Raw genomic sequence first — 15,509 nt, forward strand, 5'->3', positions numbered from 1 at the left:
ACCTAATCCCAAAGAGGCAATTTGTTTCTTGTCTCAGTGATTTTTATTCCTGTTAACGGGCCAAGTTGCACAAGTTTTTAACTGTCATTTAGGGATGTACTTTATCTATCATGGAAGATAAAGGGATGTTATTTTCTCTCGTAACAGTTCAGTTACTAGAAATCCTGCACTAAATATGCTATTACCACTGCTCTGAGTTCATGCCACCCTCACATGTGAATGGAAGTAGAGGTGGGAAAGATTCCCACTTTTACGACTTAGGAGCATTTATTTCATCAGACAGCTCAAAATAATAGCAACAATATAATTATATTATATAATGTATAATAGCACATTTTGACGATTGAGGGTCAAAAATACTGTGCATTGACAATATAATACTATAACCACTAAATTTGGGTTTGATCACCTTAAACAACTGACATGCCTAACGACCTTGGCAGACATGAGGTGTCCATGATTGCTTTTGTTTTCAGTTTTCCTGTCGTCATTATGACTTGGATGTTGACGCTGGTGTTATTTACAATTCCTGATAATTACGAGGATTCTGATTTGGCATGAAAGCGGCATCAGTATACTTGAAATGAACATGGTCATATAACATGCTGCCTGACCATGTCTAAAAGAAGAAGTGTTTATACCTGAACGGCCACATTCCAAAGAGGCCAGTATACGCCATAAGAAGTGCTTCTTCACCACCTTTCTGTAACTTTTCCAAAACTGACAATCCAACCTTCATACCCACTACATGCAGTGATTTGTCAGGTCTGTGGAGGCAAAAAAAAGCAGGGTTTGAACTTTTCATGTCCCGCCACCACTGTGGTAGACACGATAACTCAAGAACAATATATAGAAGAAACGTCACACTTAGACCACAAGTATCCCAAATGGAGTAGAAGATGTGATTGGATATTGTGTGCCTTGCTGCATAAATGTGCGTATTAATGAATTAAAACAGGTTTTTTAAAGCTTCTGTTAGCATTCTTGATGACAGACTAGTTGAACTGTGAGCACTGGTGTTCTCTTGTAATGGTGATCCTAGCAGGGCATAAGGCAGTCCAAGTGCCTCTTGTTTCATTTTTAATACAACTATCTCTGTGACTTTTCATGTGTTCACTCAAGTGCAACACTATGAACGCCTTCCGGGACGGACAGTTTGAAAATGCATGCTGTCATAAATTATTTCTGTGCTTCACCCCACCCTATCACTAGCTTTTCACCCCACCTTTGAGTGTGGCCAGCTGAAACAGCTATAAACACCTTTGCCTTGTGGTGTGGTTGGAAGACACTTACCCAGCAGCCTAAGGCAGCTGTCATAGAGAGGGGTTAGACAAGGCGAATCATACAAATTGGGATAATGGTGCACATTCTCAGACAGAGAATGAAGTAACAGAAGTAGTTGTGGAAACAATGGAAAAAATGAAGCAAGCTTAAGAGAGAAGTTCAGACACTGCGTGAAGTTGGTGTACTTGTCGGGTTGCCTGTTTTGGAAAGTTGTGGGATGCAGATTCTGTTGGAAAGTTGTGGGAGGAGGAGGTTCAAACACTGTTAGATGATTAAACAGGCACTTCCTTTGAAGCATACTGAGGCCTTTAACGTCTGCCTGTAACACACAATGCATCAAGTTCTGGCTTGTTCTCTTAAGAGAGTTCAAAGTAGGAGATTATTAACCGAAGCTGTGGTCAACAAGGCAGGTTGCAGGAAGCAGTGCTGTGAGCAAAAATATGAACTGAGCATCTGGTTTTAACCTTCTTGAAATTTCAGCAGTTTTCCAAAGTGGACTTGTTTATCCCATAGTACATAGCATTAAGTCCAACTCATTTACTTCCTGTTGTCACGAAGTCACCTCAGCACCCCACAAAAGAGGACTGGCATCTGTTTGTTGATGCTTCAAAGTCAGTTCCCTGTCTGAATCACTTGACTTGATATTCTGAACTGTGATGCATCATTTTGTTGATCCATCTTTTTCCTGCATTCATATCATCGTGTACCTGTGTATCCTCTCACTCCAAACAGCAGGGCTCACAATAACAGTTGTGTACACAGCTGAGGATTAGATGTGTTCACAAAGCGTTAATAAGCAGCACACGTAATTACTGTTGGTCAAACCAGCATGAGCACATCCAGTGAGCGGGCTGTGTGTCCAGAGGAGCATCACTAACTTTATTATGGGATTAAAGGCACTTTGAAAGCTGCCGCAGTGAGTCGAGGGGAGACACTCGCTCTGACCGAGGCCAACACATCTGAGCAGAATCAAAGGAAGCGTTAGTGTATCGCTCTCCGCCTCACTCTCTCATTTTTCTCGTTCTCATTCACTCTTTCATGCTCTCACGTGTGTTTGTCTGTATGTTCGTGTGTGTGTTTGTTCTGGTGGGTTCTGATCTAAAAAGGGACAAGAGGGACAGTCTTTGGAGTGAGACAGTGGGAGCACAGAGCAATACAGTATGAGGATAATGTCAGGCTTTTATCTCTAATATGAAAAGGATCTAATTATAGAATCAGTTTAATTTCTTCACCAAACAGTTGTTGGACAGTCTGAGACCTGAGACATAAGCATAATAATACATATAATTGTACCTTTCTTGTCCATGTCTATGCCAGAGAGTTGAATTTATTGTTGTTCACTAAGGGCTTTGTTGATGCTAATATTAACTGTCAGCTAATTAGGGCTGCAACTAACATTTATTTTCATTATCAGTTAGCCTTCTGATCATTTTTTATAAACATTGTTTAGTCTGTGAACATCAAAGACTTGTCAAGAAATTTCACTGAGCTGAAGGTAAAGTCTTTAAATGTCTTGTGTTACTGTCAATGGGGGAAAATGCATAAATATAAAAAGAAATTACTGATAAGTTTTAAAAAATGTTAGAAATTCTAAAAAAAAAACAAAGATTATATAAATGTTATTTTGATTTAAAATATCACTTTTTCCTTGGCCTTGGCCTCTTCCACCGTGGGAGCAGACCAGTATTGCTGTAGGCAGTGATCATAAATGGAGGGCAACACCTATAGCAACTGACCTTGAGATCTGCAGCTCAGATTTTACTATGCAGCTTTTAGCTTTCTCACTCATTAGCGCCAGGATCCCTCACAGGACCTCTGAGTCATCTCTTCTATAAACCTAAAACCTAAACTTGCCCTGCTGATTTGTAACTCATTTTTTTCTGTCAGTATTAAGAGCACAGGTGATTGGAAACATCAGTCCTTTCACTGATGGATTGTTCTGTATTAACTGCTGTACTGAAGTTGTGACCTTGTTTCTTAATGCACATTTGGCAGTAGATGTCACTGGGATAATAAGTTAATAAAAAAGCAAAACAAATCAGTTTGTTTTGCACTGTAAAGTTTGTGATATTTTTATCATGATGGCAATTGTTCCTGTTATCCTATTCTACTCTACTCTGTTTCTTTCTATTCTGTTCCACATATCTGTCTCTCTGCAGCAGGGGGTGATTGTTGCAGGGGGAGAGGAGTACCTGATTGAACCCCTTGTCTCACCAGATAACCAGACCAGGACGGAGAGGGGGGAGAGAGCAGAGGGGCGCCCCCATGTGGTTTACAAGCGGTCATCGCTTCGCCATCAGTACAAGGGCCTATCCTGTGGAGTCATTGGTAAGAGGGGAGATATTCTGGTCTTTTTAGTAGCAGCAGTAATGTCCTGAATGAAGTAGTAAACTTCCCCAGGCTGATTTGCATAGCAGCCAGCAGCAAGAAGATTGTGGTTGTGTCTGAGTTCCCAGTTGTGATTGGGTGTGACCAAGTCTGTTACAGGGCGTTGCTGAAAAAGCAAAATATGTTCTGAAAACTATATTTTGACAAATAAAAGTAAAAAAAAAAAAACAAACTCAGACCTTGTGATGTTGTAGTTAAATGCTGCTCTGCTCTATAGTCATCCAAAGTGTGCTCAGGTATCATTCTGGTTGCTTGGAAAAGTGTTTCAGATGAGCACAGGTCTCTCAGCAAGTTACAGCAAATGCAAAACATAAAGTGAATGATTAGGCCGAAGTGCTGCTGTGCTATTGTGGGTTTCTTCTTCCTACATGTGTTGAAAATGTGTGTGTGATCTCTCTCAGATGAAAAGCCGATGAAGGGTGCATCATGGTGGCAGCGGACACTGAAGACGCCTCCTCATCACGTCGGCCGCAGCCAGCTACCTCTGAAGCGCTCAGTTAGCCGGGAGCGTTATGTGGAGACCCTGGTGGTAGCCGACAAGATGATGGTGGGTTACCATGGTCGCAGGGACATCGAGCAGTACATCCTGGCTGTCATGAATATTGTAAGTTTCACAACACAAAAAACTCACTTCCCCAGCATTATTGGTGTCATTGTTCATGAATTTAAATGGTGAAGTTTCTCACGCACGGCAGAAAAAAAAAACAAGCTTTGTGCCAAGTTACACAATAAAACAGTCAGAATGAGACAATGTGGTGAAGATGATGATTTGTTTTTGTAGCTTTTCTGAGCTTTCAGCAGCAGTCCATCAGCCAGTCATGGTTTGGTGACTTGGCATTGTGCAAAACAAAGGAATAGCTTGGAGTCAACTAAAACATTTTGAAAGAGAGATTAAAGACTCAGTTGGAAAGAGCAGAAATGTCTACAGTGACAGAAATAAGGTTCAGTGCGTCTTTACTGCCAAGGATTAGTTAGACATAAACTTGTTTATACATTGAAGTGTCAAAAAACCCAAATTAAATTGAAATAAATCAGATTTAGGCTTATTTAGTTGCATGAATAATTTTTCGAGAAAGAAAAACAAATGTGTGGACCATTTTTGATTTCTCCTTTTGGAGACCACATGTTTTAGGCAGACAGGCTTAGGTTGTGTGTCATCATCTGCACTATTCCTGTCACTAGGGATCACTTCACACACAGTTAATCACTTTAAACTTACACACACACATGTTAGGAATGTATTTAATGAAGGGTTGGTCAGCTGCTATTGTTACAAAGCAGGTTGCATCTGGAGTGTTACAAAATCACAGAATCCAGCAGCGTCTCTTTAGCGGTGTCGAGCAAAGTGGGCCAAATTGCACCAGACACCAATAATGACAAGTGTCAGGGTGCAGCTTTAGTGCTGGTAGTGGTTTTAGCTCTGCTCTTTTTTATTACTGTTGGTGCTTTAACTCTTTAATAATCTCTGGCACTTGTGATGTTGTGATGCACTGACTGTACAGATCTTTTAAGACTTTCATACTAGTCTATTTCCTTGAGTGTTTGGTTATAGTTTTAAATCAGTCTCAGTAGATGCACAAGACAGGGATGCCCTGTTAGCCCACGTCTGTTTGATTTTTTAACAGGAAAATCATAGCTGAATCAGGCTGTTTGTTTTTCACAATTTGTGGTAGTTTTTCATTCATTTTCAAGACTGGTCTTTTCTGTGTCTTCTCTTGCCTTTACAAATCTTTATTTAGGATGGATTACTACTGTGTCTTTTTCTAGTTTGTCTCCACTATAGTGTTGAGTGCTCTACTGGTCTATCAGCTGTTTTTAAGACTGGTCTTTTCTTGTTTCCCTGGAGGTCAGGTTGCCAAACTGTTCCAGGATTCTAGCCTGGGGAATGCAGTCAACATTGTGGTGACACGGCTCATCCTGCTCATGGAAGACCAGGTAAATACTCCTCTCCTTTAATCATGTCTCTGTATGTGTCTCTGTGTCCTCGTCCCCATTACTTTTCTGTCCAGACTGCACAAAACTGCTCCCTGAGCACCATCTATGCGCTCCCTGTTTGTGTCAAATTATTGGCTTAAGTGTCTTTTCCTCCACCACTCCCAGTGGACTGAGTGTGTAAAGGCGTCTTGTGAGTAGTGGGTGTAATGAAAGGGACAAGAGGATGTAGGGAGGCGTGGAAGAGGGTTATGGGTGAGGAAAGGCGGAGAAGTCAGGGAATGAGGGGAGTTTTGTGCTTGTCAGACAGAACTGCTTTGTGACTGTCCAGCTTGTTACTGTAGTGAACAGTGACCTCTCTGACCATTGCTATGACGCACTTCCAGGGTGTAGGAAATCTCAAAGTTAGATTTAGACGCTGATGTTAAACACATTAGCGTCAAAATCTGCTTCACCAGAGGAGATGAACAAAACCAAATGTCTTGCATTCAAAATAACACCGTTAGGCTCCATATTCACCAGATTCCACATGGTCCAGTCTGTCATTTTACCAATGTTTTCTAGCCACGCGCTGTCATTCAGTCCACCACTTTTATCCACATTGAAATTTCACAGCAACTCATGGATGCATTGACTTAAAAGTTTATACAGACATTCATGGTTTACAGACTATGAATCTCCCTGACTTTGGTGATCTTCTGCCTTTTCCTCTAGTGTCACCATAAGGTTGATATTTTTCTTTTTTTGTATAATGTCTCAACAACATTTGGGTGGACTGCCATGATATTTCACACAGACATTCATTGTGCTCAGAGAATGAACTATAATGAGTTTGGTGATCACCAGCAAGTTTTCACTTATCCAGTCAAATATGGATTGGTGCAAAATTTTGGCTGGTTATTCCTATAGACTTTGTTGTTGGCGTTGAGGTTGACTTTCCTGGTTTTGAGTGACATGCCTTGGGAACTACTGGATGGATTAGAATAAAATGTGGTGAACACATTCATGTTCCCCTCAGGATGAATTTTAAGAACTTTGGTGACTTCAGGTTAAAATTTTGTCCAATTCTTCGGTTTGTGACTTAATAACACCTGCAAAACTAATGACATTTCCATCAGCCTCAGATGTACTTTGAGTTTGGTGCTAATTATCAATTAGCATGCTAACACACTGAGCTATTATGTTAGCATGCTGATGTTAGCTTTTACCTCAATGCACTGCTGTGTCAATGTACATTGTCACAAAGCTGCTAGCATGGCTGCCAGCTCTTGGTCTTGTTCCTATTTCTGGATGATATGAGTAAGTGAATGGAGGTTAGAAAGGACACAGAGTAAGAATCCGCAAGTGACCACAAGGCAGGAGTTCAGCTCATAAAAAGTGCATAACCTTACCAGCATAGCTCAGAACATGACTGAGCCTTCTGACTACCTAGTAAATGACCTTATTAGCCTGCCATTAACAGCATGTGGTGAGACGATGCGGCTGGCTCCATCGTAATGTTGACCTTCTAGCGATCTGACAGATGAATCACAACTGAATTAAAGGGGCATTACAGTGTGGCTTTGAGGTTTCCTCCATAGATGTCTTATTAGGGAACATTTATGATTCATACTGTTCATACTGCCTCAAAATTAGCTCCATAATTTACCGCTCGGATATGTTTGTCATCTGAGAGAGTAAAGAAGTAAATGTTAGGATCATTAGCGGTGTGTAGTATTAGTGCTGTTATTCTTACTCTATGGACCGCTGAGGTTGAGGTCGGGACAGGATTGAGAGTAGTCCGAGTCGAGTGGTTCTGATGCTGGTTTCCAGGTCTGAAAACGGCAAGCCTGCCCCTGAAAAGGGAAACCAGGCCAGCAGTGGGCCCAGAAATGAGGGACTGTGGGATGAGGCAATTACTAGTTATGTCACCACATGCATTCCTGGGTTACGAGTTCTCGCCAGCTGTGGCCAGCAGTGCACTCCCTCGTCTCCTTCTCCTCTCTGCACTCATAATACTAGAGAGCACCTTCACTCTAATCCTACCTTCACATTTGCTTTGTATCTTTGATACAGCAGAGAGAGGTTTTTTAAGCTTTTTAAGACTGCAATCTAAACTTTGTTTACATTTACATCCAAATTTGGTGATTTTCATTTCTTCTTTTATGTAAATTGAAGATTCCCATACTTCTTACACTAAATAAACCTGAAAAGCCATTGGATTATCCAATAGTCACAAAGATGAAAACACAGCTTTTCTTCTTATCTAATGACAAGTTGATGTTTTGGAGACACATGATTTTCACAGGACAGAAAGACTAACATACTGGGGAGGAAAAGAAGCCTGAAACACTGCAATACAAGAAGACAGGGCTAGGTTATCATAGTACTGTTGGCCTGTCATCTCATTTTTGAAATCTCCTCTTTGATGACATTGGAATAACTTTATATTATCTAAATTATCTGTGCAAAAACCAAATAATTTTATTATTATAATTAAAATAATGTAATTTTATTTTCCTAATTTGCTTTTGATTCCATGTTTCCTTTCTTGTCTTTCTTCCAGCCAACACTGGAGATAAACCACCATGCAGGGAAGTCGTTAGACAGCTTTTGTAAGTGGCAGAAAACCATCCAGCACCGGAGCAGCTATGGGAACGCCATACCAGACAACGGGATTGCTCACCACGACACTGCTGTGCTTATCACCAGGTCAGGACACCAAACAGAAACACCTGTCACACATGGTCCTATAGTTTCCTATAATTTCTTAGAAAGGCATTGATATGTGACTGTAAATTCATAGGAAGGCTCCTGGAAAGGACTACTAATTGTATGGAAAATGTACATCTTACAGTTCCACTTCATCATTGCAATTGCTTTCTAGCTGATTTTAAAAAATGTGGTCTACAGGCAAGCGTACAGTTCAACATAAATGGAGAATTAATTTTCCAGTGATACAATAGATGAACTCAAATAACTTTCTTGGAACTTTGTCTCCGTTTTCACTGCGACAGTACCAAATTACATTGTTCCTTCCTTGAAACCTTCCAGAAAATTATTAGGAAATTGCAGACTTGTAAAATAAAATGTTACCATTTATATCACACTGGCAAACGTGTGGCTTTACATAGCTCTGTAATAGGTTTATATATACACCTCAGCCTCCTGCTACAACTTCTCCTGGTCATTTTTGTAAATAAGAACATGTTTAGTCTGTTTTCCTGTTCATTTAAGGGTTAAAACAGTGTTTCCTCTGAGCTGAATTCTTACATTCCCAGCCCCTCTGCTCGTAGGCTTCCACTAAGTGAAGTCCAAGAGAGTTGGGCCGTACCTTGTCCTGTCTGGGGTGACGATAGCTGGGGCTCGCTCTGCCCAGCTCAGTATCTGCAGAAAAGAGAGAGATCTCAGGAGCATCTGAGGAGGGAGAGAGAAACAACAGCAGATTAATTTCTTTGAAAGAAGCAGCCTAAAGAAATTGGAGGGGCACCTCGAGAGGATGACAGAGGGAGCAGAAATCAAAGCAAAGCAGTTGTCGATTCATTTGTCGAACTCCGCTCTGTTACTTAGACTGTTGCACGGGAACAGACATAACAGTGGTAGACACATATTAAACAGATAAAACACTGATGCTGTTGACTGAGGAATGTGCCTCAGCAAACGGCACAACAATGGTTTGGTCAGAGTCATCTGATGGGGCTTGGCAGAGCTGCCACAAATACTTTTCCATTCTTTCTAACCGAATCTGCTATAAGCTTGTGTTGCAGGAGGTTAACAGTCAAATAAAGGGGGCATTAACAACAGATGCATGTCATTGCTGTTTTTTCTGGTGTGGTTGTGGTGGTGGCTTTGTGAGAACCTTTGGGTTTTATGATGGCATTTATCAAGCAGAGGATGGAAGCTGTCCAGACAGATGACACCACAGTGACCATCCAAGATTTCCTGCTATTGTTCTTTTAAAACTATATCTGTCTGCTATCACTGCTGTCCACTGTCTGTCTGTGTGTATATATTCAGGAATGTACTGCCTGTCCATTTATAGCGCATTTGTATGTCTCTGTAACCATATGTAAGTGTTATTACAACATACACAGCAGCTTTCATCTGCTTTCTTATATGTGTTAGTACATAAGTATTAGTTTTGAATAGCTTGGCTCATTTTCCTTTATTCCTGCAGGTACGACATCTGCATTCAAAAAAACAAGCCCTGTGAAACCCTAGGTAACACACACACACACACACACATTTTCATTCAAAAAATACATGACATACATCAAGTTTCATCTTGTGTGTTTCATCTTTGGATAATTTACAGGAAGGTGTATTGTGTTTGTTGGTCCTTTATTTATAACAGCATAAACTGAACTAAAATTCCACAGAAGAACATACAGAGCTGCTGCTTCACTCACAGCAACAAAAATGTAAATGTAAAGTCTTATTTTTTAATAAAGTTCTACTTGGAAGGCCAGAATGCTTTAATTTTGTTTTATTTTCAGTCTCTTTCAGTTTCCCAGAAGTTGAGATTCTTTTAAGATGTGTCCTATAGTATATTATGATTTTATATTCATTTACTGTGTGTGTGTGTGTGTGTGTGTGTGTGTGTGTGTGTGTGTGTGTGTGTGTGTGTGTGTGTGTGTGTGTGTCTGTGTCTGTGTCTGTGTGTCTGTGTGAGACAGGCCTGGCTCCTGTAGGAGGGATGTGTGAGCCAGAGAGGAGCTGTAGCATCAATGAAGACATTGGCCTGGGAACAGCCTTTACTATCGCCCATGAGATAGGACACACGTGAGTAGCACACACACACACAGGTTGCCTTTGTCATTTTCATCTCCATCTCCAGGCTTTACAAATGTCCTAAAAAAATTCTTTTTGTTTATATTTTTCTCTCTCTTTTTTGAAATCAGCGTACTTATCTTTTTATTTTTGTGGCTGAATAAAACCCTCTTGAGCAAAATCAAAATGCATCTACTTCCTAACATTTTTTAAGGAAGTAGGCTGCCCAAGAACAAATTCATCTGCACCACAGGACCTTTGCAGGCAGCAAACTGTATGCACTGTTTAAGAGTTCAGACAACAGAAAAGATACATATAGTACCTCATCCTCAAGCAGTCACAGCGTCACAATGTTGCGTATAGATCTCACACTTATCCAGCTATGACCCACTATGACAGCTGAGGGGAAGTACATAACCCTGTGTGGAAAAACACAGAATCCCTACCAGATCCATGGTTGCTGTTTTTCTAGCTGAGCCCAAAACAGAAAATATCTCTGAAGGGATCCCAGAGGTGTCTCATGTATCTTTTGTTGTGGTCTGGTCCGAGCCGATCCCTCCCTCCGCAGAGAGATTGTCCTCAGATTCCACATCTCCAAAGACAGTTTATGTAATCTTCAGTGCCATGAGTCATTTCCATCAGCTGAGTGTTAATAGTTGTATATTTTCATTCAGTCACACTATTTATTTGCCAGTGGAATTGGTAACACGTGGGGTTGGTGCAGCACCTGCAGATGCCTGAGTTTTGGAGACACTGTGGTTTACTAGAACAGATGTTCTGGATCACTTAGTAACTGGTAATTGAATCGGCCTATAAGCCTTATTTCTGTCATGAATAGAGTAAATCAACAGAGATTCCTGATTTCATTCTATTTTTTTTTTCTGAGAAACCACTGAGTTGGTTTTATTTTTGGGAAGTATTCTTCTTCCCCAGACTAAATGCGTATGGCTCAGTGTGTGCACACTGGGGAGTATTAGGACAGGTGGTGGATCCATCAGGGTCCTGCCTCCCTAATGATTAATACAGGTAGCTACCCAACATGACTGGACATAGTATGCTGATTCGTACATGAATGCATGTGTGCATACAATTGGTTTCTGCAGCATGAACACAATCAACAGTTGTTTTTAATTGCCATATAAATTGTTTTGACATCACAGTGGAGCAATAGATTAAATGCAGGCCTGTTTGTGGTGGAGGATACCCACATCAAAAGACAAGACAGACCAAGACAGAAATGACTCAGCTGAGGGATAGGAAGCTTTCAGAACATTTATATTTCAGGCCCAAACACAGCTACTGTGAGCGTTATCGCTGTCATGAATGTTAAGAAAGAAAAACTGTCACGGTGTCATGTCATAAATATATCCCTTTACCATGTCATATTTAAAACGGACAGTTATATAACAACTACTTATCTTCTGGACATGAGTTTTCTGTCTTCCAGTTTTTTAACTGCATTTTGATTTGAGAGGTGTAAAGCTTGAATGATTAACTGATAAAATGATTAAGTGAATAACAACTTCTCGAATGTGAGGATTTGATGCTTTTCACAGATTTTTGATAGATGAAGGTGAAAACTTGATTGACAGCTGTGGACTGTACACTTTCATATCTCTGTTCTGTAGATCCCTCTCGGTTATCCACAGTGATCTTTTTTTCCAGCGTCCCCATCCGCACAGCCTCAAAGTGTTGTCACTGTATCATCATGGGCTTTAGGTTTGGAATGAACCATGACGGTATGGGCAACGCCTGTGGCCCCCGCAGCCAGGAGACCGCCAAGCTGATGGCTGACCACATTACCATGAAGACAAACCCGTTCATCTGGTCCGCCTGTAGCCGGGATTACATCACCAGCTTCCTGGAGTGAGTCAGCCTATCAGATATCTGCAACACCATAAATAATTTGGTAATTAGAGGTTTCAGAAAGAAATTTTTGATGGTCAGAGAAACATTCAAGTTACGGATGCGTCTTGACAGTAGGCAAATCCGCTTCACTTTAATTATCTGTTTTCTGTTCAGTGGTTCAGTAAAGCTGTTTTACTTTGGATCTGAAACATTGCCAGTTATTGTATACTTAAATTTCCCCCCTTTTCTCTTCTGTCTGGTTTGCTTTAGCTCAGGTATGGGCTCCTGTCTGAACAACGTCCCCCCCAAGCAGGAGTTTGTGTACCCCACCACAGCCCCTGGTCAGGCCTACGATGCAGACGAACAGTGCCGCTTCCAGTACGGCGTTAGATCTCGACAATGTAAATATGCGGTGAGTTCTCTGTCCACACTATTTTTTGTCTAAAAACGCAAAATAATGTTTTACGGTACATAGCATATCACCCAACATTTCTCACCCCAATAATAATAATTTTGCTGAACTGTAGAAAGCTCATCACAGTTTTAAGTCTTGAAATGATCACCTTCAGCCCGAGCAATCAGAGTTCTCAAGGTCTTGTGAATTTGAGATACTGCATTTTATTTTCGAAAGTGGTATAAACAATATACATATGCACATTTATTTTCCAAATCAAAGTCAGCTAAAAACCATTTGGGTAGAAAAACTCATCAAATCTAACACGTGGCTTGGCTTCGTGGAGATAAAGCGCAGAAAATAAAATGAAATAAACTGAACAGAATGTAACATAAAAGAAACGAGGCACTATAAAGATTTTCAGTCAGCCAGATTGTCTAGAGGTAGTTCTCAATCCTAAATCAAGGCAGCTGGATTTGCTGTGTCAGTTCTGAAATATCAGCTGTGCGATACATCAGAAGTGATGAAACCTCCCTGATGTTGCAAAACATCTTCATGTATCAAGAGTCCATGTGGGGACACAACTGCAACACTTTTAGTTTTAGATTATATGCTTTGCTCTCTGTTGGGGTGTGTTTACATTCTTCTCTCTGTTTTTCATGCTTTCTCTCCACCAGCATTTACAGCCTTTCTCATCAATGTACCCGATAATTAGCTCTCTGATTCTTGTTCCTTTGGCTCTCTCCTTCATGTCGGCTTCTCTGGAATGACGTGAAATATCTTGCAGTACCTTCGCAGAATACCATCCACTTCGTTGCGTGGTCAGCTTTTACAGGGCCAGGCTCAGAGCGAATGAACATCTGGAACAGTGCACTGCTTTATAGACTCATTATTATCGATACTACGTGGTCGGAGCATATGTACACAATAAAACGTAGCCCCATGTGTTGTAGACATTGCTGTAGAAGGAGAAGAGTCAGCGAATCCACTGTGTCTTTATAATTGTTTTTTCCCCTTCATCTTCTGTATCTTATTCTCCTTTCACTGACACACACAGGAAGTCTGCAGTGAACTTTGGTGCATGAGTAAGAGCAACCGTTGCATCACCAGCAGCATTCCCGCTGCAGAGGGAACCATCTGTCAGACCAACACGATAGAGAAAGGCGTAAGTAAACACTTTCTACATTATTCTTTTTAACGGTTGGACATAACAGTGCTGCTGGTGTAGGTTGGAGGTCGATTTTGTTCATCTGGAACCAGCCCTCCTGCTTTTTACAAGAATAAAAACTCACACTGACTCATCTTGGCTGTTGTTTTGTTTGGATGACATGTTTTCCAATAAAAATATTTGTAAGATGAACCATTTTAAAGGCAAAAAAATCATCCGGAAAGACACAAACCAAGTTAAAAAAATAAAATAAAAAACTCTTCCTGGGGCTGTGAGCTACCTTGTATTCTGGGTTTGTTTGTGTGGGTTTGTTTGTATTTATGAGTATGATTTACTGCAGTGGTGCTACAAGAGGGTGTGTGTGGCCTATGGGACTCGTCCAGAGGGCGTGGACGGTGGCTGGGGGTTGTGGTCACCCTGGGAAGAGTGCAGCAGGACGTGTGGCGGTGGAGTCTCCTCTTCCATCAGACACTGTGACAGCCCCAGGTACAGGTCTCAGCTATGACCATTCTATTACAGAGCAACAGCACTGTACACTAGACACAATTCACAGACCTCATTTTGTGCAAAAATACATTTCAAAATTAGAGTTAATATAAGCGTTCAGGGGTCTGAGAAGAGAGAACGATCAAATGAAGTGGTTGTCTATGTCCTGGCCCCTGGCAGGTGTATATAGCTTTATTACCAGTGTCTTGTCCCAGTGGCAAATCCACATCCACTTCCAGGAATCCTTCCCTGCCACAGCTTAGCAAAGAAACGCTGTCCATGAAAACACAAAAACCCATCATTTTCAAGATAACAGCTTGATGTAGCAACTGAGCGTTGAATGCATTTTTATACAGAGAGCACAGTGTTGTTGCTCTGTGAATATTACTTCTCTGTCAGTGCGGAGAGGGGGAATAAATACAGCCACCCATAACTCTTTGAACAAGCATTTGGCCGTGTGAGTGTCGTATTAAGATGGACTTGAAAAGACTTTATCTTTAAAATCTTATTGGACAGGTGGATATCACTGGACTTTGTTTTCCAGTCAGGATTTCAAACCCCTGGTTTGGGAATAAGAGCTTCCATTTTCATTTTGTAAACTTGTAGAAAAATTAGCTCAGCTGTACTGAATGGTTGAACTGTGGACCAGAAGTGACAGATTCACATTAAATACTGTTTATAGCCAATGATGTTATGAAACCCATTTTTCTAGACATATATAATATAAATCTAGATATTGTGTATGAAATAATTCTTTTATTTTAATTATGTATAAAATAATTCAGAGACTGAGTCATCTCAAGATGACTAGCAGACTTTTGCATCAGTCACCTGATCCCTCATCTTGAACTGATTAAACTGTGAGTGAATTGACCCAAATCTGAGGCAGTCTCGTATCATTTATTAGCATCGTTTTGCACATGGCTTGACGGCCATTGATAGACAATAAAGCAATAAAAGAGACAGACGGCGAGATTGAAAACACACTGATGAAGGCAGGCAAAGCAGACCAGGAGCCAGCGCTGTGTGGTGATGTGACAGAGGTCAGATCTTGGTAAATTGTACTCAGATGTGACCGACTGGCCTGATTCTGTTTGTGTTTGGTTGTAGGCCAACCATTGGTGGAAAGTATTGTCTAGGGGAGAGAAAGCGTTTCAGGTCCTGCAATATTGATGTAAGTATCACTGCTCTTCATCCTCATCGTCACCATCATTGTATCAGTACTTGAAAGAAGGTGTTTTATGTATGAGCATTGCACAT

General features: G+C 40.9%; 1 protein-coding gene across 1 annotated transcript in view; it reads left to right on the forward strand.

Annotated features, from left to right (window-relative positions):
* The window catches only part of adamts10 (ADAM metallopeptidase with thrombospondin type 1 motif, 10), a 45,815-nt gene that overhangs the window by 12,408 nt on the left and 17,898 nt on the right, over positions 1–15,509 (forward strand). Inside the window, exons 5-15 of the mRNA XM_041041174.1 lie at positions 3,444–3,612; positions 4,074–4,276; positions 5,524–5,607; positions 8,150–8,295; positions 9,761–9,804; positions 10,260–10,365; positions 12,073–12,219; positions 12,472–12,613; positions 13,653–13,760; positions 14,104–14,249; positions 15,360–15,423. Of these exons, the coding sequence (XP_040897108.1) occupies positions 3,444–3,612; positions 4,074–4,276; positions 5,524–5,607; positions 8,150–8,295; positions 9,761–9,804; positions 10,260–10,365; positions 12,073–12,219; positions 12,472–12,613; positions 13,653–13,760; positions 14,104–14,249; positions 15,360–15,423 (1,359 nt within the window). The remainder of the gene's footprint in view (positions 1–3,443; positions 3,613–4,073; positions 4,277–5,523; positions 5,608–8,149; positions 8,296–9,760; positions 9,805–10,259; positions 10,366–12,072; positions 12,220–12,471; positions 12,614–13,652; positions 13,761–14,103; positions 14,250–15,359; positions 15,424–15,509) is intronic.

This window comes from Toxotes jaculatrix, chromosome 6 (genome assembly GCF_017976425.1).
Source record: "Toxotes jaculatrix isolate fToxJac2 chromosome 6, fToxJac2.pri, whole genome shotgun sequence".
NCBI classification, from domain to species: Eukaryota; Metazoa; Chordata; class Actinopteri; family Toxotidae; genus Toxotes; species Toxotes jaculatrix.